Genomic DNA, 27,474 nt, shown 5'->3' with positions numbered 1-27,474 from the left:
AATAATCATAGGTTTAAATACCGTAATAGATATTTTCCTTTAGTAATTTTGAAGTAAACTCAAGACGAGTTGATAAAGTTTTTTGACAAAACAATATGAAACATACATATATTTAAGGAAATTAGTAAAATTTAACTACAATTATATAACAAAAGCAGCTTTATTTTCAATAAATAATCTTACAAATCATAAATTTTATAAGAAAAAAGTAAAAAATTGAAATAATTATCACAGATTCTTGTAGAAGATATAATGTAATATCAACTTCTTATCCCACTCATTTACTTCTTTGTTTGGTGACAAGAAAAACACTTAACTTTCCCAGCAATTAACAAATAATACACAAAATTTCAAACAAAACAGCCAGCAATGTTTTGTAGTTTTGCTTTTGCACGCCATCAGTCATTGGTTTACGTCTACGTTTAGTGGTTTTCTGTAGTTTTGTAACCTGTCTAGAAAGAACCTCTTTACTTAATGATTTTCTTATTCTTTTTTTTTCCTTACCATTTAACATAAATCACCAACTTTTATCTACAAATGTTTAAAAGTACTAGCTGCATTCGCTCAAATGGTCTCAAGATATCTTAACAAATCATTAATAAGTTGGAAAATACATATAAGGGATTAAATAAACAGCGGCTAAACAGGAAAGTTGTTCGATTTCTTCAAAAACAAAACTTCCGATTAATGATTTCCTTTTTTTTAAATACCTTTCAAAATAGATCTTCAGTTTCAATTTTGTTTTCTATTAAACGAAAATATGTAATATACATTTTCTAAAGTTTGTGAATGTATAAAAAAATCATTTTAGGAATTCTTAATTAAAATATTTACAAACCAAATGGAAATAATTCCTTCATAGGAAAATTTTCAAAAAACTTATTTGATAACGTTTTCATTATTTCAGCGAATGCTTCTTCTGGCAGATGTCTAAAGGTTTCAAAAGCTTGTTTCCAATTGGCGTTCATGAATTTATTTGTGGCGTCTCCTGGTTAAAAAAAAAAAAAAAATTAACATGAATAAAACTTTTATTATAAATTATGCTATTATTTATTATCTTGAAATGTGTTTCCAAACTCGTTCTTTCTCCTTAGCTCCCAACAAATATGCTTCATTGTTAAAACAGAATCTGTTTAAAATAAAGCAAGATCTGCTTCTTTCTATGCCATAAAAGTGGCGATTTGTACCAAACTATTTAAAGCATTCTAAAGAAAATAAATAACATATTCCTCTGCATAATTATAACACTTCAATTAAAAGGAAAATGAACATTTCAATAAAATAAATTAGAAAAAAAGAAAATGACTACACATTGTCTACAGTTGCAAAATAAATAAATAAATGATAAAATTAGAATTAAACAATTTATCGCTTTCCCCAAGAAGGAAAAGTGGGAATTGTTCAGATTTTAGATTATCCTAACATTATTCTTTCCATAAATAACATCATATGTATGTTTATAATAAAGCAAAACAAAAAATAAAAATTGCAAGATGGGTTTAGGTTAGGTTTAAGAAGTTTTTTTTTTCTGTTTTCTTAAATACATAAATCATGTGGTAATTTCGAGTTTTGCAAATCACCTGTTCTTAAACAGATATACGTATTATGTGTAAAATACTTTACCTAAAGTTTTGTCTCCATTAAACAGATTTGTAAAGTTCACTTTGGCATTTTTAGGACTTATATTCATCTTAACTAACTTAACTCTAACAAAGTCCTCACCATCCTTTTGATATTTCTCTAGAATTACGGTGAATTTTAGTGTTACATCAGCTGCAAAAGAAAACAAAAATAATCATTGGAACATCCGTACGATTTTCTTTTATGAAAATTATCCAGACAGTAACCTGATACTTTAGAACTGTCTACAACAATTTTTCCAGTAAAATTGTTCAAATAATAGAAGCTTTGTATATCAAAGACAGTAAACTATAGATTAAGTATAATGAATAGAAATGAAACAGAGCGAAGAATGGAATTTTCATTTTTAATCCCAATTAACCATTTGATGGAGCAGAGCTGGATTTTACGGACTGTATCGTCCCTTACTTCGTAAGTTCAAATAATAGTGGGAAAAGACGTTCTTCAGGCCTAGATTGGCTGATGAAGTCATTAAGTTTTGGTACTTAATGATTTAAAGTGCGTCAACATCTAAGGTTATTGGCGCCCAAAGCTTTTTTCAGTGCACTGCCGGCCTCCGGACAGTGTTCTCTCGTTACAGACAACACTGTCCATCACCCGGACAGTGAGCTGTAAGAAGCTTCTAGGAAGAGAAAATCTAATGGTCAGCAGCTAGATTCGAACCCGGGACCTGACAAATAATATTATTACTATTTTTCCAGCAAAATCACATAATCAATTCACAAATTTTGTACGTTGTGCATCTTAATAAAACCTGTACTGCCGTCAATCTCCAATTTGAGACGAACCTAACATAGAACTTCACCAGAGTATAAATTTAAAAAAAGATGTATTCTTTGGACCATTTATCGAACCAGTTCAGTTCAAAATTGTTCAAAAATCTACCAGAAAATTATGTATGTGCCAACTTACTAAAATTATGAACAACCTTGCCATTTCCTTTGACTGGTATTACTAACACTTGGCCATCAATATCGTAGTTTCCTATGAAGTCTGCTTTCTTTGTAAACATGGTCGTATTGAATTTTAGATCTTTCATGTTTGTTCTGGAAAAGTTAGTAATAATGATGTTTAATTAGAAAAAGGGAGCAATGGGAACAGAAACTCCAGAAGCTCCAGAGAACAGCAATGTGAAGAAGAAAACTGTTTGCGGACATTTCCATTGAAAATAGTTATAAAAAGTAGAAGGAAATGGAAAAGAAAATGAAGTATTTATCTTGGTAATATCCTTATTTAGTTATTCATATTGTTTCAATTTAAATAACTGCATTACTTTCCGCTTGAAGGAAAGAATCTTTAATTCAATGCCAACGCGATTTGCCTTGAACGCGAGGTATGTTCCAGCCTTTGCTCTCTTTTTATATCACTATTATATATGATTAATATTGGACTAAATTACTTTGCATTCCTTTCGCTGGCACAATTCATTTCACAGCTTGAAAATACTTTTCGCATCTTTATATAAAAAATATTAAATTTAAATCAATCTTAAGTTTAAGAAAAAAGGCCATCAACTACGACAGCTTCATCCAGTGAACGTCCGAGAGAGAATAGGCTGTCTGCTTGCACTTGTAGTAGCACAATTGCATCCTACTGCTTTTAGGGGGCAGTTGTTGGTCTAGTGATCAAGGTCCCCAGATCGAATCCCGCGTATGACTACTTTTTATTTGTTAGAAAAAAATATTGTTTATAGTAAAGTATGAGCTTCTGCCACCCGTCCACGATACCTAATTGGTAAGTTAGACGTTAAGTCCCGCCTCACAAAAATAGGCGATTACTTTACTTTACTACTTTTAAGATCTGTTAACGTTTGTGCAAACAACGTTTGTTGATTGTTCGTAAACAATCAACGAAATATGAAGAATTTTGTCCATTTCAAGGAAGTATCCCATTATTAATTCATAGTTAATTCTTTTTGTTTTAGGTTCTATCTATTTCTAGGGTTTGCTGTTATTGGGTGGCTTGACAGAGTGCGGTTGAGTAGAATTAATGATTTATTAGCATTTATAAATTTGAATAAATCCCATTTTAAATGCTGCGCACAATATCTTAACCAATAAAAAAAAAAAGAAGAAGAAATGGCGACCGTTATGACTAATAGTGATATAAATGGAACTGAATTCATAAACCAAGAGCAAGAACAATGTACGTTCATCTTTCAAGCTGCTGTAGATTAAGGGAAAGGTAGGTAGTAGGGTCAAAGATGGTACCTATCTTAAAAAATGTCCTTTAAGTCGTTAATCTTTAAGGATCTAATATGTCCAAGTGAAACCTCAGTTGACAAATTGGTATCATCATCATCAGCAAACCATCAACAACGTTTAAGACAACTTAATACCCAACCCAAAATATTTCAAAGTTAAAAAGAAGTTTCGGAGCCAATGACTCCATTTCAGAACTTTGAGACACTGAGGAGAAACGGCCCTCCAAAGCACCCCCACAAAGCGGGCATTTCTCTTGTTTCTGTCTAGCCTCACATTCTCGTCCAATAATCAGTTTGGTGAAGAAACTTTAACTTGCAATCATCCAGCACCGCAGAAGGAACCACACTTTCAGCTTATACCCCTAATTTTTTTTACACAACTATTCTAAAGATTGTTTACCTGACTTCTTTCACTTCATAATCACTAATTCCGTACACTTTTAAATCTGTAAGTGTATATTTCATTTTGAAATTTCGTTGTCCTTCATGCATTTCCAAACGATCTATATGCAATGGTTCCATACTCGGTAAATCCAACTCTGGTGCACCTGCGTGTCACATTAGAAATGAATAAATGTACTTAATTTATTTTATTACTAAATAACCGGTCTTGAATGACCTCCAAAATAATAGGTTTAGAATAAAAATGATGATCCCTTCTCTGGGGGCTAATCATTTCTGGTTGGTCAGAAACTTGAAAACAAAAAAAGTCTATTTATTTTTTTTTAAATTTGTTATTTTTTATTTTTATTCAAATACATGTTCTCTCAGGGCTGCGGTTCTAAGAAAAGCTATATAATCCATTCGAGAAGATTTATGATAGTATAAAAGCAGGATAGATCCGCACAAGGTCCGCAGCACGATCTTATATTCCCCGATAAAACAACAATCAATCTTGTCAATATATCGCCACTCCATAAATATATTGCAATAAAAGAGAAACACGATTAGCCATATTGGTTTCCACTGTGACCGGTTGCGGTTTCAGGTTTCCCTCCATAAGATTATTATTAGTATAAAGCTGTCAGCTGGCCTTGTAGATCCATCACTTGCCCATTTGGTAATATAATAAGTGGAAACACTAGCCTACTTCAAGGAACAAACAAAACCCGTAGAGATCAATATCGCCTTTACTAGGATTAGATTCAGGCAGTGAGCCTAACATAGGGATCCTCACCATTTACAAGGCCCAGGGCTAACTAGCACTTTTTTTCGCGTATCATCTTATTGGGCTGCTTCGGCTAACAACCTATTGCCACACAATCAGACTCTGCATATAAATGGCCGCTTCTTCTTCCACCTAAATCGGGCAGGGAACCGCCATTATTCACCAGATATTTCACTAGAAATATTCGCTTTGAGATGCTCTGTGACCTCCAAAAAAACTGGTTTTTAGAAAATGATCTGTTTGTTGTACGAGGGTCGTTTGAAAAGTCCGTGCGAAAATGAAAACTACTTAATTTTGGGGTAAACCTTTTTTATTTTTCAACATAGTCTCCTTTTAGGCTTATACACTTCGTCCAACGCTGCTCTAGTTTGTTGATCCCTTCCGAATAATAGGATTTGTCCAAGTCTGAAAAATAGCCATTCGTTTCTGCAATCACCTCCTCGTTTGGATAAAATCTTTTTCCTGCCAGCCATTTCTTCATATTGGGGAACTAATAGTAGTCCGAGGGAGCCAAGTCTGGAGAATAGGGGGGATGTGAAACGAGTTGGAACCCTATTTCCATTAATTTTGCGACCACAACTGCTGAGGTGTGAGCTGGTGCGTTGTCGTGATGGAAAAGGACTTTTTTGTGGGCCAATCGTGGGCGTTTTTCTTGCAGCTCGGTTTTCAAACGGTCCAATAACGATGAATAATATGCACCTGTAATAGTTTTACCCTTTTCCAGATAGTCGATGAGGATTATTCCTTGCGAATCCCAAAAGACAGTCGCCATAATCTTTCCGGCCGAAGGAACGGTCTTCGCCTTTTTTGGCGCAGATTCCCCCTTGGTAACCCATTGTTTAGATTGTTCTTTGGTCTCAGGAGTGTAGTGATGTATCCATGTTTCATCCACAGTGACGAAACGACGCTTAAAGTCCTGCGGATTCTTCTGGAACAGCTGCTAACCGTCCTTGCAACACTTCACACGATTTCGTTTTTGGTCAAGCGTGAGCAATCGCGGCACCCATCTTGCGGATAGCTTTGTCATGTCCAAATGTTGATGCAAAATATTATGTACCCGTTCATTCGAGATGCCCACAGCACTAGCAATCTCACGCACCTTCACTCTTCTGTCATCCATCACCATATCATGGATTTTATCAATGATTTCTGGAGTAGTAACCTCAACAGGGCGTCCAGAACGTTCAGCGTCACTTGTGCCCATATGGCCACTCCGAAAATTTTGAAACCACTTATAAACTGTTCTAATCGAAGGTGCAGAGTCACCATAATGTTTATCAAGCTTCTCTTTAGTCTCCTGAGGCGTTTTGCCTTTCATAAAGTAGTGTTTAATCAACACAAGAAATTCTTTTTCGTCTTTTGAAAATCACTCGACTTCCTCGATTCAAACGAATGCCAAACACAAAGAAATAGACCGATCTGGCTGAAACTTGGTGTGTGTTCTTCCAAGAGATGCTACTAACTAAACATAACTTCGATACGCGCCAGTAGTGCTATCTCTCTGACTTTGCACGGACTTTTCAAACGACCCTCGTATGTTTAAAGACTGCGACTACAAGTAAAGCTTTCCCTCGCCAATTTTCTAGACATTCAAGCAGGTTTTCCATTTAGTGCTTACATGTGTTAGTGTATGTTAGGAGTATTTGGAGCGGAATTGTGCTCTTAGTGATGTCCTGGGGGAAGCTGTGATCACATTATTACAGCAAACATGTACAAGTCACCTATTTCTTCTGAACAAGTTCTAAGTTTTGAATATAATTTAATCATATAAAATGCGGTTCAGTATACAAACCAAATGTTTGGACAGGGATCCTATGGGGCCAAGGGACTCTGCCAGAAGGCGCCTTCAGAATGACTGAATTTTGGAAAAGAAAAGTACAGCTAACTGCCCTTAAATCAACATAGAACAAGCACTTACCTTTTTTAAACAGAGGTTTTAATTGCTCCAAACTATTTTTTATACATCCGTCTAGTACTTGTGGTGTCGAATCTTCGCAGATATTGAGATAATCTTTTGCTGTAACAGTTATACCAACATAAATTGAGCTGAATGTCGGGTAAATCGTAAAAATGTTGTGCGAAACTATTCTAATGCTCTTACAATTCTAAAATTACACATAGATTGCATAACATAATACAAAGCATTGCAAGTTAGCTGATCGGATGTTTGATCGGTTTTCATTCACCGAATGGCCGGATTTATGTTACTTATATTGCAGGAAAACTGTTTTCCCTCAGTCAGCAAGTGTTATGTAAAACAGAAACACAATTGAAGCCGAATTCTCTACACGAAACTGGCTAATATATCTTTGATGAAAGTTAAAAGTATGAAACTGGTCAGGGACACAATAAACATGCGCGCTATGACGGATAAAATCAGCAATATTATCCAGCACTGCCAACTTAACCACATTTTCAACAATTTATTTGTACTTCTATTTTAATTGAAGATATTATTTCTAATGGGTACCATTTGGGACGATCCCATTGCTTGTTTGCTTTAAAATTTTGAATCAACTGAAAGCCAATGATTGATCAAAAGGTTAAGGTCTCCAAGAACAGGAGAAGGTGCCAGAACATTTGAAAAATTGTATATTAATTGTTAAAAATAAATATTCAACATCCTTCAGATGCACTTCTGGTCCAAAATTGAATGCAGTCCACAGTTATGTTCTTTTTCTTAAATATAACTTTGACAGCCACTAACGAGACGGACTTGCGTTTATTATTTTGTAAAGCAATAATTAATAAAGATATATTGAGCTTAGCTTATCAGGCGTGGATATTGCGGAAGTCCTCGATGAGTACGGCAGATCAATCATCATACTGAACAAATGACCTACAAATAAGTAGATGTAACATAGGTTCAAGTTATCATTCAAATCCGACAAATGGAGACACTGTGGTCAGTTATGCATTTGAAAGGACATGTAACGGTGAGCAAATCTCTAAATTGCTACAAGTGGATAGTATATGACTTTAACCTTAGGCTCAAATCTACTAAATAATCTTCTACTAAATCTACAAAAGTGGACAAAGTGATAAGACCTGGTTTCCGTTGGGCCGCAGAAGTCCAACTGGCTAGCAACACCAACAATGCAAATGTTAGCACCATCATGATCAGTAGAATTTTACAAACGGTCTAACTATGCGAGCAGTGCTACCATCATATTTATTATGAAACTAGATGTAATTCAAGGTAAACCTCTGTTTATATTTTATTTCCGAACGATTCCCCTTCGTAATTAGTTTTTTAAATTAAAAAATATAATCTATGATTTTATTTATTGTTCAGGGTTCATCTTATAGTTAATCTACATACAAAGTTCTTATTAACCAAGGATTCAGACACAATCAGCTGTAATTGGTTTCCTGTGATTATTAAGAATAATTCACTTCAAAGTAAAGTGCAACACTTAATGTTTGCATTTATTTTTTTGTATTATATTTTTTATTTAAAGGAATCATTATTTTAATATAACTTTTATAATAAATTCCTTTTTTCTCCTCTTTAATTAACGAGCAAATAAATTCAATTTAATGATTGTATATTCCTGATAAGAAGGAAAAAAAAATTATGATTTGCAGAAATTTAAATACTGAGTATTCTTTTATGAAAATTTTTATGTCTGTGTGGGTATACACTGTAACTAAAAATGAAAAATCACCATTTACAATCTAAAATTTCGTTTAGATGCAGCGACCGGATGCCATAATCAAGTTTTGGTAAAAATCGGATGGAATTAGTACCAATTTACACAGAGTTTAAACTTCCTTTTTATTTGTGATTTTCTAGAAAATTGTTCCGTCGATTTTCATCAATTTTGAAAACAAGTTTTGCAACTTATGTTTTCAAATAAATTTTTTTCAGAAAAATTGAGCTAAAGGATATTTCTAGGGGACTAAGTGATAAGACTCATTATTACGTACCATTATTATAATATAAAATACTTTTTACATGTTCAATTAAAACTGTCCAACTGGAAACTTTTTTTTTTTAGAGAGAGAAATTGATTTTCTTGAACAAACTTTGCAGACCAATTGCTTGCAGATAGATGTATAACCTAAAATTTAAAACCCTTTTTTAAAAAAGAAAATTACTTCCAGGACAGGGAAGAATTAATTCTGAAAATTCCCACCATAATACTTGAAGAACACGAAGTAAACAAAAAATGTGGATGACGTGTTCGTTCGCGAAAGGTTATAAAAACTAAACCTTGAAAATTCTAAGACAAAAATTGTTTAGACTCGCATGTTTATACTACACTCATTTGTGGTAAACCAGTTTGTAGAAATACTCAAATAATTTTGTCCTTAAATTAAAAAAATACATGCTGTGTCATCAATTACTCCAATAAAAATAATTATATGTTATATCGTTGATTCTTCTTCTTCTTTTAATAGATTACAGCGTGTAATTATATCTTCTATATGAAGAATACATCGTTTGGCGGTGAGGGGAGGGAAACATCGTTTTGGGCCGTAAATGCGTTCCTTTTTTCATTTTAAACTTTCTTTCAGGTACTATACATACACGTGAAATCACGTTCCTAAAGAGTATCTATAACCCTAAAATTTAGCAACATTATCATTTTAAACTTTACAGTAACAACTTATAATAATAATAATAATTCTGTGAAGGTCTTCTAGTGAGGGTTCGGTAAGCCATTGAACCCGGACACCTTCTTTCATACATTCATTGCAATACATCTCTGCTTCTGAGATAATAAGAAAAGGATAATCCATCCCAGAATTGTAATTTTTTTTTCAAACATCCAGTTGTACGAAGTTAGCTTAAACCAGTAGTAAAACGGTAGTCTGATTTAACTACGTACCAGTATTTCGTCATCTAATGATTATTAATGGAGACTTCACTTTACTAAACGCAGTCAGCAACCGGACAGTATCAGTATCAATATCACAACGAAGTTCTTGCAAACAGGGAGGAAGGGCAAACATCTTAGAAACAGTAGAAATATTCTAAGAAACATCTTAGAAAACACAAAGCCATTAAAAAAAAAAAAAACATGAGCGACTCAAATTAAGTACAACCATTTAGGTGGTTGGATTTTTTCCTCTAATGGATTTATGTTTACTGAATGGACTTATCACTTATTAAATATTTACGCTAAATTCCAAATTTTTGGAAAAAAAAATGGTTGACCAGAAATGAATTTTACTAAAGTAGTTAAATTCAATTAAAATCTATTTTTGGTTTTTAGTATTTTTCAAAAATTAACACAATTAAATAAAAGTAATCGAATTTTTAGTGGGAATTATAAGTTTCAAGAAGAACGTAATCTGCTGTAAGAGAGAGAATCGAGTGGGTGTTCTCATTTCTTTTTAACACTAAATGTCTTTAATACCTAAAACTAGAACATTTAATGTTAACACACCTTGACTCAAATCGTTAGCACCTTGAGCCAGTTCCAGTATATGTACAGTCTTATGGAACACAGGTATAGTGCACAGTTCCTGAGCTAGTATAGTGTACCACTTTTCTGAGAAAAGTTTTTCTAAATTAAAAAAAAAAAAAACTGAAGTTCGAGTACCATTACGACTTTCTTTTAAAATAATTATCAGTGGGAAAGGTATTACAATTACTAGAGGAGTCTTACTATTAAATTTCCTAGAATAACCTTCCACGACTCTAGGAGATCCTGTTATACTCAATAAACCATATCATGTAAACATTACAAATGGCGGCCTCGAAAATAAGTCAGAAGCTTAAAGAGGTTATTTTTTAATTTTAACCCCGTTTTTATGCAGTTATACGTAGGTAATAAACTTTATAATTGTCGGTAAAGTTGACTTATATTAAAAATATATATAATTCAATTTTTTATATTACATTTTAGTGGAGCATTTATAAAATTTACGTTTAAATAAAATTAAAATCTCTTTAGTGGCAACAATTGGATATTTTTTATTGCAACGTAATAATGCTTAAGAAAGTTCTACATCTAATTTCGATGAAGAGTGGGATGCAATTTTTCAGAATCGCAATCGTGAAAAGCGAAAACTAAGGCCACGTATTAACTATGAAAGTGTAATTGATCGTTATACAGATGAAGAATTCAAAAGCCATTTCAGGTAAATGATTTTGTGTTACTTCACTGATTAGTATGTAAAGGGATAAGAATTTTTTTTTTTTTTTTTTATAGACTTTCGAAAAACAAGTTTGATTATTTACATGAGCTAGTATAAGAAGATTTAGTTCGACGAGTTCCTGGATGCCCTAAATTTCTTCTCATCAACAATTAATGATAGCCCTATGGAAAAAGGCTACAACAGATTCTTATAGGTTATAATTTAATAAAAAAGAACTTTTGTGTGATGTACATGTAATGATTCAGAAGTATGTACCTAATATATGCAATTTTTTTATTTTAATTTTTGTTGTAGATCAGTTGGTGACAGATTTAACGTAGGACGAGCAACTGCTGTGAGAGCTGTACGTCGAGTTTGCCATGCTTTATTTATAAGAGCCTCAAATTTTATACAATGGCCCACTGAAGATTAATTGTTCGGTCGTGATCGGAGACGTTCGGCCAGTTCGGCTGGCTGACTTCGCGCTGGTCAGCCCATCGCCCGCGCGCGTACTGACGTATGCATCCGCTTGTTGGACTTCCACCTTTTCGTGTATATCTAAAACCTTATTCTTATTCTCTGAAGCTTTGTATATATTTTAAAATATTTCTACGTTATTCTGTGCCATTCTCACGTTACCCAACTACCCCCTCTACCTTCTCTTAGACCATACGGTCACCTCCTTATCTATTGATAGAGTCCGCTACTGACCAGCGTCCTGTACGGTGCTTGGTCTACTGTATGTGCTGTTGAGCCTGAGGGTTTTACTGTGCTTCTTACCGCCTCTCTACGCTGCTACGCTTCGCTTCCGCCAAACCTTGGTGGTATACACGTACCCATCACTCGATTGACATCACCCCAATTATTCTACGCTTAGCGGGCCACTCCGTGGACCCGCTTCCGGTGCAAGGTTCGTTCTCTCCTTACGCCTTTCCTGGGATTTCCCTCTTCCTCCACGCTACGCTTAACCCACAGACACGCATGTACAGTTACCATTTCCGCTTTCCCTAGAGATGCTTATACCTCTACCATATCCGCTTTCTTAGCATTCGCCCATATACCTCTAGCACTGCGCTTTAAGAGGAAGTGTTGCTCATTCCTATCTCGGCGCTTCTTTGTATATATATATATTTTCATTTATTTAATTGTGAACTATTTACGATTACTGTAACCCGCTTCGCCACTTCCGGTTTTATCTGCTGGCGCATAGCGCCCCGCCTAACGCTTCGCTTCGTGTTGTCAGCGCTGAGAATTATGCTCTTGAAGTGATGCGTGGATTTGAAAGATCAAGCGCCTTTCCTAAAAAAAATAGGAGCTATTGATGGGACTCAAATTCTTGCTCCAAATGCTCCAGAACAAAATCTAGCCGATTATATCAGTCGGAAAGGATATCATTCCATTCAGTTACAGGTATCCAATAATTGGTATTTTTAAGAATAGTTCTAGGCGATGCTGCATATGAAATACATCAGCATTTATTCACTCTTTTTTCGGGATAATGGACATTTAAGTGAAAAACAAAAAAGATATAATTATCGACATTCAGCTGCTCGAGTGACTGTTGAAAGATGTATTGGTTTGTTAAAAGGACGAATGAGGAGTTTATTGCATTGTAGATTTAATGGCAGAATACATTGTCGCATGCTGCATAATTCATGATATCTGTATTTTACGAGAAGATGAAATAATTGTTATCACTATACCAGAATGTGATCGAGAAAATAATGGTAACTATTCGCGTGATGTAAGGCGAAATGCAGGAATTCTCAAAAGAGACGTTATTATGAACTCCTTCACGTTATTATGAAACGACAAATTCAGTTAATGATGATCAGAATAGCTTCCTAGCTTCTCAAAACGTCGGAATCTGGCGACAATATGATTCTCGAAAATCTCACTGAAAACAATAATTTCACAAATATTTGTAAATCTCTAATTTTCCAGAAAATATTTTAATTCTTAATAATTTAGCACAAAGAAAATTGTATTATGAAAATCCTAAATATTCACATAAATTTGATTTTACATTAAACTTTATTATTATTAAAGTGTATTTTTTGGCTTCAATAAAAGTAACATTTAATTATTTAAAAACTTGTATTTATAAATACTTAAACATCTTGAGAGATTATTTATTATTATTATATATTATTGTTATACCATTATTATCATATATTATTATTATTTATATTGTTATTATTATATTATTTATCTGCTAATTTTTGTAAAATTGCTAGAAGCTTTTCATCCATCTCCAGTCGCTCCATGTCTTTTCATTTTTTGCTTTTCATGTTCTTCTTGCTGTTTTATTCTTTTATCCAGTAAAGATATAAGTGTTGTTTTACTACATTCTGGAATGAAAATTAATTTTTCATTATTTTAGTTACAAATAAAACTATCTCACTTAATCAATTCATTTGAAGAGCATCCGCAATCAGATTCCCCTACACTATCGTTCTTGTCTGTATCTTTAGATGAAAGACCAGAGGAAGATGCCACTGCACCAAGCCTTTTTGGCAAAAATTTCCTCCATTATCTAGAGAAAAAAAACTATATAATGCTTTGATACTATTATACAAAATATAGCTTATTAAGTAGAATATTCAAAAATTTAAACAAACGTCGAGAAATTGCCAGTTCCTTTTGTCGTTGCCCGTTTTGTTATTATGATCCTTGACTGATTTATAAGTTTGTTTTAAGCTGCGAAGTATCGCTGAGCATTGCGGCCCAGTTCCTTTTAGTGTTAGATGCTTCGCTATTGCTTCCCACACTTTTTGTTGAGGCATTTTCCCACTTCTAAGGGTTTCTTCCTTTGCCCTATAACTTTCTAATAAGAGCAACAAGGTGTACTCCATCTGTATAAAGAAACTGAAATATACACGTATATAACTCACATCCTCGCACACTAAACATTAAAAGAAGGATGATTATGAAATTAATTATTTTTAATATACCTTCATCGTCTTCAATTTCACGGTTCACATCACCTGTGTCTTCATCAACAGTTCCTTCAGTCGTAAAATTCTCATTACGATCTTCATCTTGTACACCACATACCTCACAATCACCACTACTAGCAGTTGACGGTTGTGATATTTTTTCTATTGCTCTGTTAAATAATTCTGTAGCAAAAGTTATGTCTACAAACAAAACAAATTTTCCATTAAAAAAAAAAAATTAATGGTAATGAATACTGGTTATTAATCAAGTTAGGTTGGCCTATGTTATGTTATCTATTGACAACTGTTAAGATATATACTAAAAATTAGTTAGTAAATTTGATACAGTTTCCGTCCTTTAGGACATCAATGTCCTCATCTTGGGATTCTGTTATTACGTTGAATAATACCTTGGTCCAGTCAACAATCCTTTATTCTGTACAAGTATGGGGTATACGGTATGCTAATGACTTGGAGCGAATTCATTTGCAGTTTTTTAAGATACAATTTTTATTTCTTTTTAATTTATTTACAAGTCTATTGTTAACAGGAAAGTTATTTTTATTTTTGATTATGAGAATTGTTTTTAGTTAATTTTAATTTTGTACTATAATTTGGAACGTTAATAATTATGTTTGCAAATGTAAATATGGGTCAATCTCACTGTCATATACATATTTCTATCAAAATAGTGTTAAATAAATAATAGTAAATTTGATACACCTATATTTACCTGTGATCACACGTTGAGCATCAGCGGAAGAAACATAGGTTTCTACTAAAATATCTCGCTCTGAATCAAATACAAGTTATTTACTTTCGGTGGGGCGTTGTGAGCGAAAAAAATGACGTTAGTGAAGTTTCGCCACGACCAATATGACCGCGGTCGTCATGTGGAACGGCTGAAGGTGTATTTTGAATCAAATCCGTGAGCGGAACCTAACCCAAAGATTCGTTCACTAAATCCATCACCGGCGTTTGGACTATTGAAATTATATATTCATTAAAATGTCGGACAGAATTGCAAGTTTTAATTGAAAAAATAGATTTAATCAGTTGAATACAAAAATTTTAATTCATGTCCATAATAAAAGAGAAACCAATTCTTTTTACCGGTTCCCTCGTCAGTAAAAGTTATTATTTACAAATTGGTCTGCATCCTCTGTTGGCAAATATCAAGCTTGAACTTTTCAACACCAGGAACTTCAACACGGATACTTCAGGTGAGTACTCAAATATAGTTCGGCATGTCTACAGTAAGAGAAAACAATAAGACAAAATGGTTATTTTTAATTACAATAAGGCAAAGAAATGATGTCCACCAAATGTGTCTTTTTTTTCTCTTTGTCTCTAAGTTATCCTGTATAGATTTTCAAATTATATTTTGAAAATCCGTTCTAAGAATAAGAGGTAAAATTTGAGGACACAACTTTTAAGTTTTAACCTTTGACCTAAGTGCCTAGATGGTAAAGTAAGTAATCTGTACATGAATATTGGTTTGTCACTAAACAATATACGAAAATAATCAAATCAGCCTTAGGATTCTAGATCAGACCTCTAAGTTTGGCCTAGAGATAGCCAAACGTATCTAGTAGCGTGACTTCGATTTTGTACTATCTTATCATTTGTGCAACACAATCCTAGCTAGCCAACTAATATTGTCCCAGCATCACATACATATGTTACAAAAATTTAATCTTATTTACAATCAAATTTAGAATTTTTATTGTTGCCCAGTTACAGCTCAAAATTCTAGTTTAAATTGATTACCTAAGGCAAAAATTCTCATGAAATATGGATAGATACCTATTTCTCCCAAATTAAATTAATTTAAAAATGCCAAATTTACTAACCTAATGGGTTGAAAATTTATTAAATTATATAAATAAATTTATTAGGATGCAACACGTCAAGGCAAGTAAAAATATTAATTTAGAAATTTAATTGAACCCTTTTCATAGTTTTCGTCTAGAACTTGTATGTAGAAAATGATTGTTAGTTAGTTATTTTTGAGAATGAATTATTACTGCTTTGGCAATAATCCCTCAAGTAATAATCACCCAGAAGTAGGAGACCTTGCGCTAACAGGAGGCTGGAAAGTACCTTGCTGAAAGGAATTTGAATATATGTATACTTATAGTAATCTTATTTGAAACACTTACTCCATCTTGTCCAGCTATTTTCGCATTTTCTCAATCTCTCTAATCACCGTTCTTAGACTTAGGTCAATGCTTCTTCTGCCTTGGAAGTACTGTAACACATTGATAAAAATATATAAAGTTTTTATTACAAACAGTTTATACGTACATGGGTTAATCAAAATTAACGTGATTTCAAGCCAAATGGCGCTAATCTAATCACACTATAGTCTATTACCTACTCTTTTTGTATGTTTTTTTTATGTTGAACAGGTTACATATATAGGACTGAATAATTTATTCAGCAGAGTGACTACATTACTACTTAAACAGTCGCCTGTAGTGAAGAGACTCACATTCTGTGGTGAACAGAAATTCCATGAAAACGAAGAGATCAAGGATTTTACATCCGACTATCAGATAACTACCTTCAATGCTAAAGAACAAATATTTGAAGCATTAAAGGTAAACAACAAAGTAATTTATTTGACTTGTACGTAAAGCAGTTTTTTTTTTTATTATTATTAATCGAATTTGTGAGTTAGTATACAACATGTAGACTCTAGATAGTTTGAAAACAGAACCATGATAAGTGGAGTATCAGTAATCTACTTACATATGTATTTTTTAGTAGGTTATGTGTGTAAACTGGACGGACGGTAAAATAAAACCAATTTAAGTAATCATTAAATACATTTACATGGTGAAAATTAATATAAATCATCTAACTAAGTTGGTGAAAATTAATATAAATCATTTAACTAAGTTAGATCATAACGATTCTGCTCCTATAACCTGTACCTATGTAATTGTGGCATAACCTGCAGCTCTGCTATAAATTTGTAAGGACCACGGGGTATTAGATTGTTTAAGTGTTTCTACACATTTAATGTTATTTATTTGAAGAAAGTAGAGAAATAACAAGAAATACTGCATTAATTTTCTATTAATTCATCCAAAACATAAGCTTGCATTTACTATGTGTTTTGAATGGATACAACTTAAGAATATTACAGAAAATTGACATGAACTTTTCGAAATCGAAAACTATGGAGATTTAATGTAGCATATGTATATAGACTAAATGACCAATCAAATCATGAGTTTGTAGCAAGTAACCAACTTTATAGGATGGGGCAAAAGGTATGAACCGGTTTTAAAGGGATGTAAAACAAAAACAATTCAACTTACAGAAATTATGTTTGTATTGTTTAATTCAGTATAGAATCTAGTTTTTTACAATAAGTTTGAAAGATGATATCACGTAGATGCCGCGCGATGCACTCTTGAAGGCGAATTCTGAAGTTTTCAACCGCTCTTCTGCACATTTCAATGGGTATTGCCGTAACTTCCGCTCTGATTCTGTCCTTAAGTTCTTCCTGGGTATGTGGTCGATGTTTAAAAACGTTTTCCTTTATGTACCCCCCCCCCAAAAAAAAGAATCACAAATGCTCAAATCTGGTGAGCGCGCAGGCCACTCCATGTCACCCCTCAAAGAGACGAGGCGCTGGGGGAACACTTGCCTCAATCTCGCCATTGAAATCCAAGCAGTGTGTGATGTAGCTCCGTCCTGTTGGATCCAGATGTCTCCCAGATTAGTTGCCTCACACAATTCTTCCAGCTCAGGTTAAAAAAAAACTCTTCCAACATTGTCACATAGCGCTCAGCGGTGACAGTGACGGTTCGCCTATTATCCTCGAAAAAGTATGGACCAATAATCCCCAATTGGGATACTGCACACCATACAGTCACTTCCCAGGAAGAACTTAAGGACAGAATCAGAGAGGAAGTTACGGCAATACCCAAAGGAAATGTGCAGAAGAGCGGTTGAAAACTTCAGAATCCGCCTTCAAGAGTGCATCGCGGCTGACGGCCGCCACCTACGTGATATCATCTTTCAAACTTAATGTAAAAAACTAGATTCTGTACTGAATTAAACAATATAAACATAATTTCTGTAAGTTGAATTATTTTTGTTTTACATCCCTTTAAAACCGGTTCATACCTTTTGGCCACCCTGTATATATTCTGAAGCATTTCGTTAGGAAGAAGGGCCGAATCTTTAAAGAAATTAACGTCAACATCGGCTACAATATTCATTATTTTTTAGAAGCTTTATAAATAAAAATGGGAAATCGGCAAGGCCGCTTACCTTTCACGTATTAACGTACGACAGCGAATAGAAGGCTTCAAAATAAGCAGTCTATTGCTAGCAGCAATGTTGCTTTTTTGAAGGGTGGAGAGAAAGACACAACAAGAATTAGCGGTCTTCCTAGAAGCCAATTTCGAAAAGGAGCTGCTGAGAAGGCTAAGCTCATTAGGGTTTGGTCTTCGGCCATATAGCAAAGCTATGCTTCGAGAAGAAAATGCAGGGCCAAAGCTTTGTGACTTGAGACTAACTGGAAATCCTCTTGAAAATAGGATTTAAAAAAAAAACAAAAAACAATTGAATTAATTGGAATATTCTGAAAAGAGATTGGAATGAACGATCTGACTGACCAAGGTAACCTGGAAAGCACTCATAACGAAGAACAAATGGTGGTAAAAAGCAAATAGTGCACCGTTATTAGCTATCGCTGTCTATGAAACTATGATTTCAATTTTCATGAAATTCTATGAAATCAATATTTCGCATAATCGGGGAAGAAGTAGGTGTAAGTAAGGTTCCAACTGCCAATAATTTATTGAAGATAATTTTTTTCTATTTTTGTATTTTTTCAGGGAGCTGATATAGTTTTGATTGGAGATAAATTAATAAAACGGAATAATGGTTTAGATGATGAGATCGCTGCTCAAAAACTTTATGATTATGCAAAGGCTATTGCTCAAGCATCGCCAGATGTATGTGTCGCATTGTACAGTTTGATGACTAAATCTACTTATTAAAAGCGGAAGAAAGTAAATTTTGCTCGATATTTTGTTGCAGGCATTCGTTGTGGTGGCCACAACGCCGATTAATGTATTTTTGCCATTTTTTGGCCAACTGGAATGTCTGAACGCTGGTAAACTGATTGGTGCGAGCACTCTGGACACGGTCAGGGCTAATGATCTGCTCGCAAAACAATTGCGGTTGGACCCCAGGTCCGTAGTATTGCCTGTGGTCGGAGGTTGTTCCCCACTGACACGAGTACCACTTTTCTCGCATGCTTATCCGGCTACTTCTGTATCTAATATGTCAGCGGTAAGCACATTTGTTGTAATTTCCGTTTTCTACTTTCTAGTATTACTACTCTATGGAGTATTGAGATCGTCAAAAAATATGAACTCACAAATTACTTTCGTTGATTTGAAAGGCGATAGATTATCTCGTAAATGATTCAATCTTGCTGATGTCATTCCTGTAGGACCCTATAACCTATTGTAGCAATTTTGTTCCAGGAAAAGAAAACAGAAATCATTAAAAAGATCAGAAATAATGAGAAAAATGATGAGGATACTGCTATTGAAAAAGCCTACGCGACCGTACGACTTATACATTCTATTGCAGCAGCCTTGATAGGCCCATCACAGATACCAGAAATTGGTCTTGTCAAAAATTTTACTCCACTAAACGTAGAATATTTTTCTTTACCATTACTAATTGGTAAAAATGGTATTGAAAAAGTGTTCACATTAAAGAATATCACTAAACAAGAAAGGAAAATGGTGGAAAAGGCAATTGAAAATATGAACGTGGATTTGGATAAAGCGAAAGTCCTACTGGGCATGCACGATTTAGAAAATAAAAATGATGAATGTATCGATGATAAGTTAGATTATAAACAAGAGTATATATTTCTAGGTAATGTAAATTACAAAAGTGAGAATCACCAACAGCAGTGGAAAAAATCACCTGAGAAGGAGCTTAAATCAGGAAAACTGAAAGGTATGTTACCATTGCACTGTCCAGCGGAACCTTATCTTGAAACACCGTCAGCGTCTTTGAAAAAAGATTTTGCGAGGAGGAAATCCCTTGGTTGGAGATTGGTACCACCAATGGGCGTAAAGAAGAAAAATATAGGCGATTTTAATGACGACAGTGACTTCGCAAATCACCCAGGAGTTGATAATTTTCTAAGAAGGGATACTGAGCAAATGAATAATTTTGAAGAAATTGAACCGGCGTTAGCAAGCCAGAATAGCATCGTTGGTAAAACGAAACAGAACAAACAGCTTGACTGTGTACAAACTGACTTTACTTTAGATAATGAAGCTGATATCGAGATTATTAATTATGATCCACGAAAATCTATGGAATATTTCAAAACTTATAACAAAGTTCAGCAAAAGACGGCTAAAAAATCAACGGAGGGCAAAGATATAGATGAGAAACACGATTTAAAGCAGACAAAATTAGAAAATAAATTCACTGTGCTGGATGAGGGGAACATTTCTGAGGAAATTGTTGAAGAAAATGTCTATAAAGGACAGAGGAAAACTGTATCTGAACAAGAAATAACGCAATCAACGACGAAAGATGCTTTTGACAGCCTCGAGATACCATCACTGGGCACAGAATACAGAATACTAGTGGTGGATTCTAATGTAAACAAAGCAGAGGGAAGCTTTCCAAGAGAAGGTCCAAAAGAATACAACACCTTTCATAAAATACAAGAAGAAGACAAACGGGTGCCGCTCAAAGAACAAACAGAACTTCTGGACAATGGACCTTCATCTTTAGCTATAAAAATTAATGGCAACAAAAACACAATGATCAGTACAAAACAATCAGATCATGAGAAAGTTGCATTTACTCAATCTAATCTCCCATTAAAAGATACTTCTATCACTAATACATCGAGAAGAAGTGAAGAAGCGGGGCATTCAAACACAAGTAACCTGCCAGCGAGCAGAAAAGATAGTTTGCTTGCACTTCAAGAGTGCACGTTGACTTTACCGCAGAAAGATATCCCTAAAATTGCTAAATATGTCACGAACGTCGAATCAGACTTTGACGCGGAAAATACAAATGATACAGCAATAGCGCAGGAGACAAAAAATGATAAGCCTACTCTCTCAACAACATTGCGACAACCTGTGTGCAATACAATCGAACCTTCGCCAAATAGGGCTAAAATCAGGGAGTCGATAAGCACTCATGATTGTCCAGATAAAATCAAGAGTAAATTTTACGATACCAGAAACTTAAAAATGCATTCTTACTCCATATATGAACAACCGATCAATAGAATTAGAAAGCCATCGGATGTAAGTAGTGCCAATGAAAATTTAAACGAAAATCAGGCTATGAAACATGGAGAAGGTAACTCAATTTCCACTTTAAACAACATGGCAAAACAAAATTATAACCTTCACAAGGAAAATGATTTTTACATGCTGAAAAGTCCGAGTAAACGAGATGTCGAAGCAGAAAATTATAAAAATATAAGAAGAGCCAGTATTAAGGAATTAGACGGATTCCAGCTTCACACCATTGCACAAACTAGTAATTTTCAACCAAACGCTCATAATTCAAAGTTACCTCGCCAAAACTATGTACAAGCTACTGATTCTCAAAAATCTAAATCACTTTCCCAAAACAGGAAGCAATCAAATAATTTTCAAAAATTTAAACCTCTTCCCCAAAACAAACTGCAAATCATTGATCGTGAAAAATCTCAACTGACTTTTTCCAAGTCAAAAACTCTTTCCCAAACTAATCCGCAATCAGCTGATAAACAAAAATCTAAGCAAATTTCCTCTTTATCCAAATCACCTACCAGAATCAATACACAACTGACTGACTCCAAAAAATCTAAACCAATTTTACTAAAATCTAAACAAAATTCAGATGCTCAAAAATGTAAACCAGAGATAAAATCACTAGCCGAAAGCAAAGAACAGTCAACTGACTCTCAGAAATCGAATCTACTTTTCCAAAGTCATGTACAACCTTCAGATACACAAACAGATACATCAGAATCCCAGGCTACAAATACACTTTCAAAAAGCGTTCCACTATCAACTGATTCCCAGAAACTGAAACCAAAATTAATATCTGAAAACAGTGCACAATCAATTCATTCTGAGAAATCAAAATCAATTTTACAAAGCTCTGAACAACAAATAAATGCTCAACATGTAGATGTTGACAAGATTTCCCAAACCCCTGCACAGTCGAGTGATTTACAGATAAGTAAACCACTTTCTGATGACAGCAGACAATATCCAAATGTACAAAAATCTTCACCACCTCACCAAAACTTTAAACAACTTTCCCAGAGCACCGTGCAGCGCACAGATGCTAAAAAATCTACATCCGATTTCCAAAAAGTAAAGTCATTTACCGAAAGAAAGACACAATCGCTTGATACGCTAAAAACTAAAACAGTTTTGCAAAATTTAAAATCACCTCAAAAAAATGCAAAATTAACTGATTCTCAAAATACAAAACTAGTTTATCAAAACATTGCAACGTCCAAAGCTGAAGATTCTCAAACAAATATTAAACCCACCAGTTTTAAACAAAGAAAATCAGCAAATGCCTTAAACAATTTTCAAAATTCTAATCCTTTATTTAAAAAAACAGTTTCTCAAACCGAGATTCAACCCAGTGATTCCCCAAAACCAAACAGAGAAATTATCGAAAACAATTTACCGGCCAATGATTTTAATAGTTCTAAGCTACCATCTGCAAACCAAGTACATGTTAATCACACTCATAAATACAGACCAGGCCAAAATAATCTGCAATGTCATGATGCAAAAGCAAATCCCCCAAACAACAATCTAAAAATTATCGATTCTCAACGAGACTTCCGACAAAGTAAGCCTAATACTCAGTACTTGAATTTGATTGCTGCAGACAAATTTGTTGCTTCATTGCGCAAGAAGAATATAAGAGAAATTAACGAAGGCCAGAAATCTAACAGTGAAAAGATGGAGTCAAATGAGAGTATTAAGACGGCTTGTTGTTTTAATGAACTCTACAAAGGCATTTCTAATTTAAATGGAAGTCAAACTTCATTAGAACACTCCAAGAAAAGCGACGTAGAGGTCCATCTTGCTGATAAAAGTGAGAAGAAAATCTTGGCAAAGAAAATAAACGATAATGGAAAACCAGAAAAAATTGCACCTGATGAAGAAAAGTCCAGCGAAAGTGAGAAACGAATTTTCAAATCTACTAATACTGAATCTGCAAACAACGCAGCTGAAACTTGCATTGTAGCAAGTAAATTTGATCCTGCAACTGTTAAAAGTATGCCGTCTGCAGTCCATAGCAATAGCACAGATTGTGCAGACAAAACAGAAACATCTTCTCGTAAAAATGAAAAACTGCAAGAAACCAAGCACGGCTACAAAATAGCCAGAACTAACAAGGAGGTCAAAATCAATTCCGCACGAACTAATATTAATACATGGACTCATCTAAAGGACAAAGAGATTAAGCCTACCAATTTACAATTATCTCATAAAATCAAATTAGAAGAGAAAAAATTGTTACTAACAAAAGGAAAAATGAATAAAGATAGACAACAAACGAAATTAACAGGTATTTTGCAATCCGAAAGTAAGTTCAAGCCAACTGCTGAAAGAACTGACAGCGTTGTGGTTCGAAAACCTACCAAAGAAGGCACGAGGAAATTAACTGACAAACAAACTTACGTAGAACAAAGTGCCAAGGCAGCAGACCAATTATTCAAAGCTGTAAACTTTGATCATGTTAAAGTAATTGGTAATAAACAGTCACAGAAATCAGTAATGCTAAATGAAGTTACAATGGATATGAAAAATTATGTTGCAATTAATAAAAAGGTAAACCTGCAGAAGACGGAAGGAAGATCTAATCAAGCTCGCATGGTGGAAAATCAGAAACAAAAAATAGGCGGACACATTGAAAAGGAAATACGGGCAAAAACTGAATTTCCCAGAAGAAAATTGACAATTAAACCAATCGTGGCGACTAAACCACAAACATCAAATAAAAAAGTTACCATTTCTTCAAGCGCTCTTAAAACACCATTAACTGGAAGCGGTGGTAAGATCAAAGATTATGGTATGAAATTAATAGATAAACATTTTAACGATACTCGTATGAAGAAAACTAAATTTTTAATTAACAATAAATTGGCTAATCAGACCGCTTTAACTGAATATGATAAATGGAACGTTGACCTCACAAATAATACACCAACGTATTCGATTAAACGTTCATTCAATAAATCAATAATGGAAGACAATAAAAACCGTAAGAACATTCAGATGAATAAACCGGCAACTAGACAGAAATATGCAAAAACTGTAGCAAAAGAGAAATCACCGAAATCTTCTTTAAAAAAAGATTCAAAATGCATACAAAATGAAAATAACCTTAATAAAAGTGATGCGAATAATGCTGAAAAGAAATACAAAGTTTGGATTCCGCCGGATGAGGTTAATTTAAATAATAAAGGAGGAGAACGTGACGACAACGAAAGTAAGAAAACTGGCGGTTGGGGAGGCAGACTGTTGCAGTTGTTTAAGAATGTTATCATTAGAGACGTAGAGGATCAAAAAACTCGGAACCAGATCACCACAGAGAGTATGAAACTTAAGAACAAATTACCACCCCTGAATGATGTGAGAACAAAAGTGTTTGTTGGCGGCAATCAACTGTCGCCAAATTGGAAATCAAATATGAACAACGATAGAAGCTTGTACAAGAATTTTAATGATAGAATTGTTGAAAAACTTAGCTTATCAAACAATTCATCGATGGCTGATTCAAAAAAAGGGTTTCAAAATGTGAACGACGTTGACAAGAAATCATTCTCACAGCACAAAATCTTAACTACGAAAACAAATCACACGATTAAAGACAAGAAAGAGGTGATGGCATATTTCGGGAAGAAGATTTCATACAAGCATAACCTGGACGCAGGCAGTTTAGACAACCTATCGAGTAAAATGATGAACTGTCGACCGTACAGAAAGCCAGTCAGATTAATGAGCCGCTTCAAACCATACTATGATTTTAGTAACAACGACAATTGCTAATTTTATGTGATTGTGTTCTTCATGCTCTTCTTTTGTTTACATGTCGTTCAAAAACCTTAATAAAAAGTATTATTTTTTGACTACTTTCCTACTAAATGTTTTGCTTATTTGATTTAAAATATCTGGTAAGTAACAGAACTTCCATGTAAGGTCTGCAAAGTTGACAGTTCCGTTTCTGTATGTTTTTTATTTGACAATTAAATATTTTTCCTTTTTCATTCATGGTATTTGAAATTTGAGTAAAATTTAAATTTCATTGAAAAACAGTACAAATAAATAAAAAACAGGACAGCGTCTTAAAAAACAGTACTGTCCTGCCAAAAACAGAACGAATGGTCACCGTATCCATAACATAACACAGGATACTACTATCTATTCAATTTAGGGTGTTGAGAAAAATTAGACGAAGATATACCTTCATTTTAATTATATTTTATCTTTGAAAAAGTGGGTGTTTTTCAACATTACGTTCAGTTTTTGTCGATGAACTGTCCTATAGGACATTTTTAATGGTTGAATTCTATTTATCAGAAATATGTGACAAGATAAACTAAGTATTATATTTACTCGTAACTTAAGAAACTTCTTTTTAAAAAAACAGCAAAATCTGGACAAAATAAAAATAATTCTAATTTATTTCCAACCGCTTGTTATTTTAAAAAAGCCCGTATTGTGCACAGTTTTAGGGGGAGCTAAACTTCCATTAAAAGCAAATATGAAAATTATGCCTCCTGGGATAGATCATTTTTAGTTTCCCCCTCCCAGACGATTCTTTCTTTAACAGCCACTGTTCAAGAGTTTTAGTCAGAGTTGGAGGATCATAACTCAAAAAACTGCATGACAATATTACTTCCTTTACACTTCAACAATAAAAGTAAAAATCAGGACTAAATCCTAAATCTCGTCAATAGTCAACTCACATGGTACGTAAAGGTTTAAACTTTCACTTTTGGCGGAAAATATTGATCACCATGGAAACTACCAGCTGGACGTAATACTTACTTTCGGTCAATATTCGTTTAAAGAAAAAACTATATCTGATGTAAATACATACATAAAAATTTAACAATGCATATATTTCGGGCGACAAATTTGTACTTAGTAGGAAGAAGTTTAAACCCTGAATACATGGTATGCTCTAGTTTTTATAAATTGGATGGAAATGTGTTTACAAAATTGCGTACTATGAGCAATTCGGAACAAAAATATTGCACAGAGAAATCCACATGTGCAGACAAGGAAATTGCCCAGAAGCCGCCCTTGCGACTATTTCATCGGACGTCTAGCCAATTCAATTCCGTCGATGAAGTATCGAAACAGGTATTGTCATTTTTTCAAACCATCAAAATGAAAGATATGGCGCAAGCGCCGGAACCAGTGTTCTGGTATTCAACGGCCGCACTTATACCATTCGTCGCACCGCCTATCAGTTTTCTAATATTTGGTTATTATCCATTTTTGGCCACTCTACAGCTAACGTATGCGGCCACTTTGAGCGCATTTGCGGGCGGCATGAAGTGGGGCTGGGCGCTGAATGATACTGAACACAAACCAACCTGGGAAAATTTAGGATGGTCCATTGTTCCACAGATGATGGGCTGGTTTGGACTGTTATTGCCTCAGCAGCTGGGCTTTCTTGTGGTGACTACTGCTATCGCCGTCTCTACTTTCATAGACTTAACATCTACATGTTACCCAAACTGGTTTAAAGCGATTCGTCTAGCACTAACTGTTCCTGCTCTTCTCTGCTTAATGATTACCTTCCTGATACGAGTATTCCATTGATTGTACGTTTCATGTTTTATGAATAATAAAAACGTTTTACACTGTTTGTTTGTTTTGATGCCAAATTTAATTGTAATTCTTCCTTTCAACTTGAAGATCAGGAAATTAAAAAATATACCTTAAGTTATTACTTTAATTATATACTAAGTTATTTACTTATAATGTCATCACCATTATTTTAAGAGGAAGGATGTTCAGTGCTCAGAAAAAACCTTCCAAAAAATCTTTGATGTTTATAGTTTCTCACACATTAGGAGGAGACAAAAATTTGTAACAGAATCTTTGATACGCTAAGTATAAGGAGCTAGTCATCTTGAACTGGCAATTGATAACAAAAAGAACAATTATAATGATATAGGGAAGGGATTAGGTTAGCGAATACATTCGTCAAAAAGAGGAAGATCTCAAGTTTCTGGAAGGTGTATCCCAAAACAGATAAGTGAAATATTAAATGTTTGTCAGTTAATGGAATCACTAATCTAATTCAAGTTATAATGAAAATAGTTTTTAACAATAACGACAATATTGAGTTTGGGTCATTAGCTATACCCAATT

General features: G+C 34.1%; 4 protein-coding genes and 1 long non-coding RNA gene across 18 annotated transcripts; 3 read left to right on the top strand and 2 right to left on the bottom strand.

Moving 5' to 3' along the window:
- Positions 1-141: 141 nt before the first annotated feature.
- Positions 142-8,219, bottom strand: LOC141459833 (protein takeout-like). The gene is made up of 6 exons (XM_074139357.1): positions 8,061-8,219; positions 6,931-7,029; positions 4,245-4,392; positions 2,554-2,687; positions 1,624-1,773; positions 142-988 (listed from the first exon to the last, which is right to left on the bottom strand). The coding sequence occupies exons 1-6, from the start codon at positions 8,128-8,130 to the stop codon at positions 831-833; spliced, it is 759 nt and encodes a 252-aa protein (XP_073995458.1). The 5' UTR covers positions 8,131-8,219; the 3' UTR covers positions 142-830.
- LOC141459837 (uncharacterized) lies at positions 3,098-13,023 on the top strand. 2 transcript variants are annotated; one of them, XR_012461639.1, is made up of 5 exons: positions 3,098-3,825; positions 9,014-10,791; positions 10,919-11,105; positions 11,177-11,316; positions 11,418-13,023. It is a non-coding gene; the product is annotated as an uncharacterized lncRNA (long non-coding RNA). The 2 variants fall into 2 exon arrangements; XR_012461638.1 differs by having other exon boundaries at positions 10,871-11,105.
- Positions 13,024-13,378: 355 nt separating this feature from the next.
- On the bottom strand, positions 13,379-17,150 carry LOC141459835 (uncharacterized). Of its 12 annotated transcripts, none has more exons than XM_074139361.1 (7): positions 16,796-17,025; positions 16,204-16,292; positions 15,155-15,292; positions 14,775-14,980; positions 14,057-14,242; positions 13,724-13,957; positions 13,379-13,638 (listed from the first exon to the last, which is right to left on the bottom strand). In XM_074139361.1, exons 5-7 carry the CDS (start codon positions 14,060-14,062, stop codon positions 13,573-13,575), a joined length of 306 nt encoding a protein of 101 aa, XP_073995462.1. In that variant the 5' UTR covers positions 14,063-14,242; positions 14,775-14,980; positions 15,155-15,292; positions 16,204-16,292; positions 16,796-17,025; the 3' UTR covers positions 13,379-13,572. The 12 variants fall into 12 exon arrangements, 9 of the variants coding, with proteins under 9 accessions (XP_073995462.1, XP_073995461.1, XP_073995465.1 ...); XM_074139360.1 differs by having other exon boundaries at positions 14,775-15,024; positions 16,796-17,024; XM_074139364.1 differs by having other exon boundaries at positions 14,775-15,292; positions 16,981-17,144.
- On the top strand, positions 15,742-25,230 carry LOC141459832 (uncharacterized). Of its 2 annotated transcripts, XM_074139355.1 has the most exons (5): positions 15,742-15,955; positions 16,453-16,644; positions 18,901-19,020; positions 19,106-19,360; positions 19,558-25,230. In XM_074139355.1, the coding sequence occupies exons 1-5, from the start codon at positions 15,941-15,943 to the stop codon at positions 25,132-25,134; spliced, it is 6,159 nt and encodes a 2,052-aa protein (XP_073995456.1). In that variant the 5' UTR covers positions 15,742-15,940; the 3' UTR covers positions 25,135-25,230. The 2 variants fall into 2 exon arrangements, with proteins under 2 accessions (XP_073995456.1, XP_073995457.1); XM_074139356.1 differs by lacking the exons at positions 15,742-15,955; positions 16,453-16,644 and adding an exon at positions 18,528-18,833.
- An 873-nt stretch (positions 25,231-26,103) lies between these two features.
- LOC141459834 (transmembrane protein 69-like) lies at positions 26,104-26,963 on the top strand. Its single transcript, XM_074139358.1, has one exon. The coding sequence runs from the start codon at positions 26,203-26,205 to the stop codon at positions 26,917-26,919; it is 717 nt and encodes a 238-aa protein (XP_073995459.1). The 5' UTR covers positions 26,104-26,202; the 3' UTR covers positions 26,920-26,963.
- Positions 26,964-27,474: the final 511 nt, after the last annotated feature.

Source organism: Rhodnius prolixus, unplaced genomic scaffold, assembly GCF_049639745.1.
Source record: "Rhodnius prolixus isolate KJV_2025 unplaced genomic scaffold, Rpr scaffold_23, whole genome shotgun sequence".
Lineage (NCBI taxonomy): Eukaryota > Metazoa > Arthropoda > Insecta > Hemiptera > Reduviidae > Rhodnius > Rhodnius prolixus.
This window is presented reverse-complemented; position numbering and strand designations above follow the sequence as displayed.

Coding starts and splice junctions, on each gene's coding strand:
- LOC141459835 (XM_074139368.1), bottom strand. Junction 13,639..13,723: donor GGAACTGGCAATTTCTCGAC/GTTTGTTTAAAT, acceptor TTTTTTCTCTAG/ATAATGGAGGAAATTTTTGC.
- LOC141459833 (XM_074139357.1), bottom strand. CDS start 8,130: ATGATGGTGCTAACATTTGCATTGTTGGTGTTGCTAGCCAGTTGGACT. Junction 1,774..2,553: donor CAAGGTTGTTCATAATTTTA/GTAAGTTGGCAC, acceptor TTTCTTTTGCAG/CTGATGTAACACTAAAATTC. Junction 989..1,623: donor TAATGGAGACAAAACTTTAG/GTAAAGTATTTT, acceptor TTTTTTAACCAG/GAGACGCCACAAATAAATTC.
- LOC141459834 (XM_074139358.1), top strand. CDS start 26,203: ATGCATATATTTCGGGCGACAAATTTGTACTTAGTAGGAAGAAGTTTA.
- LOC141459832 (XM_074139355.1), top strand. Junction 16,645..18,900: donor AAATATTTGAAGCATTAAAG/GTAAACAACAAA, acceptor GTATTTTTTCAG/GGAGCTGATATAGTTTTGAT. Junction 19,361..19,557: donor CTGTATCTAATATGTCAGCG/GTAAGCACATTT, acceptor ATTTTGTTCCAG/GAAAAGAAAACAGAAATCAT.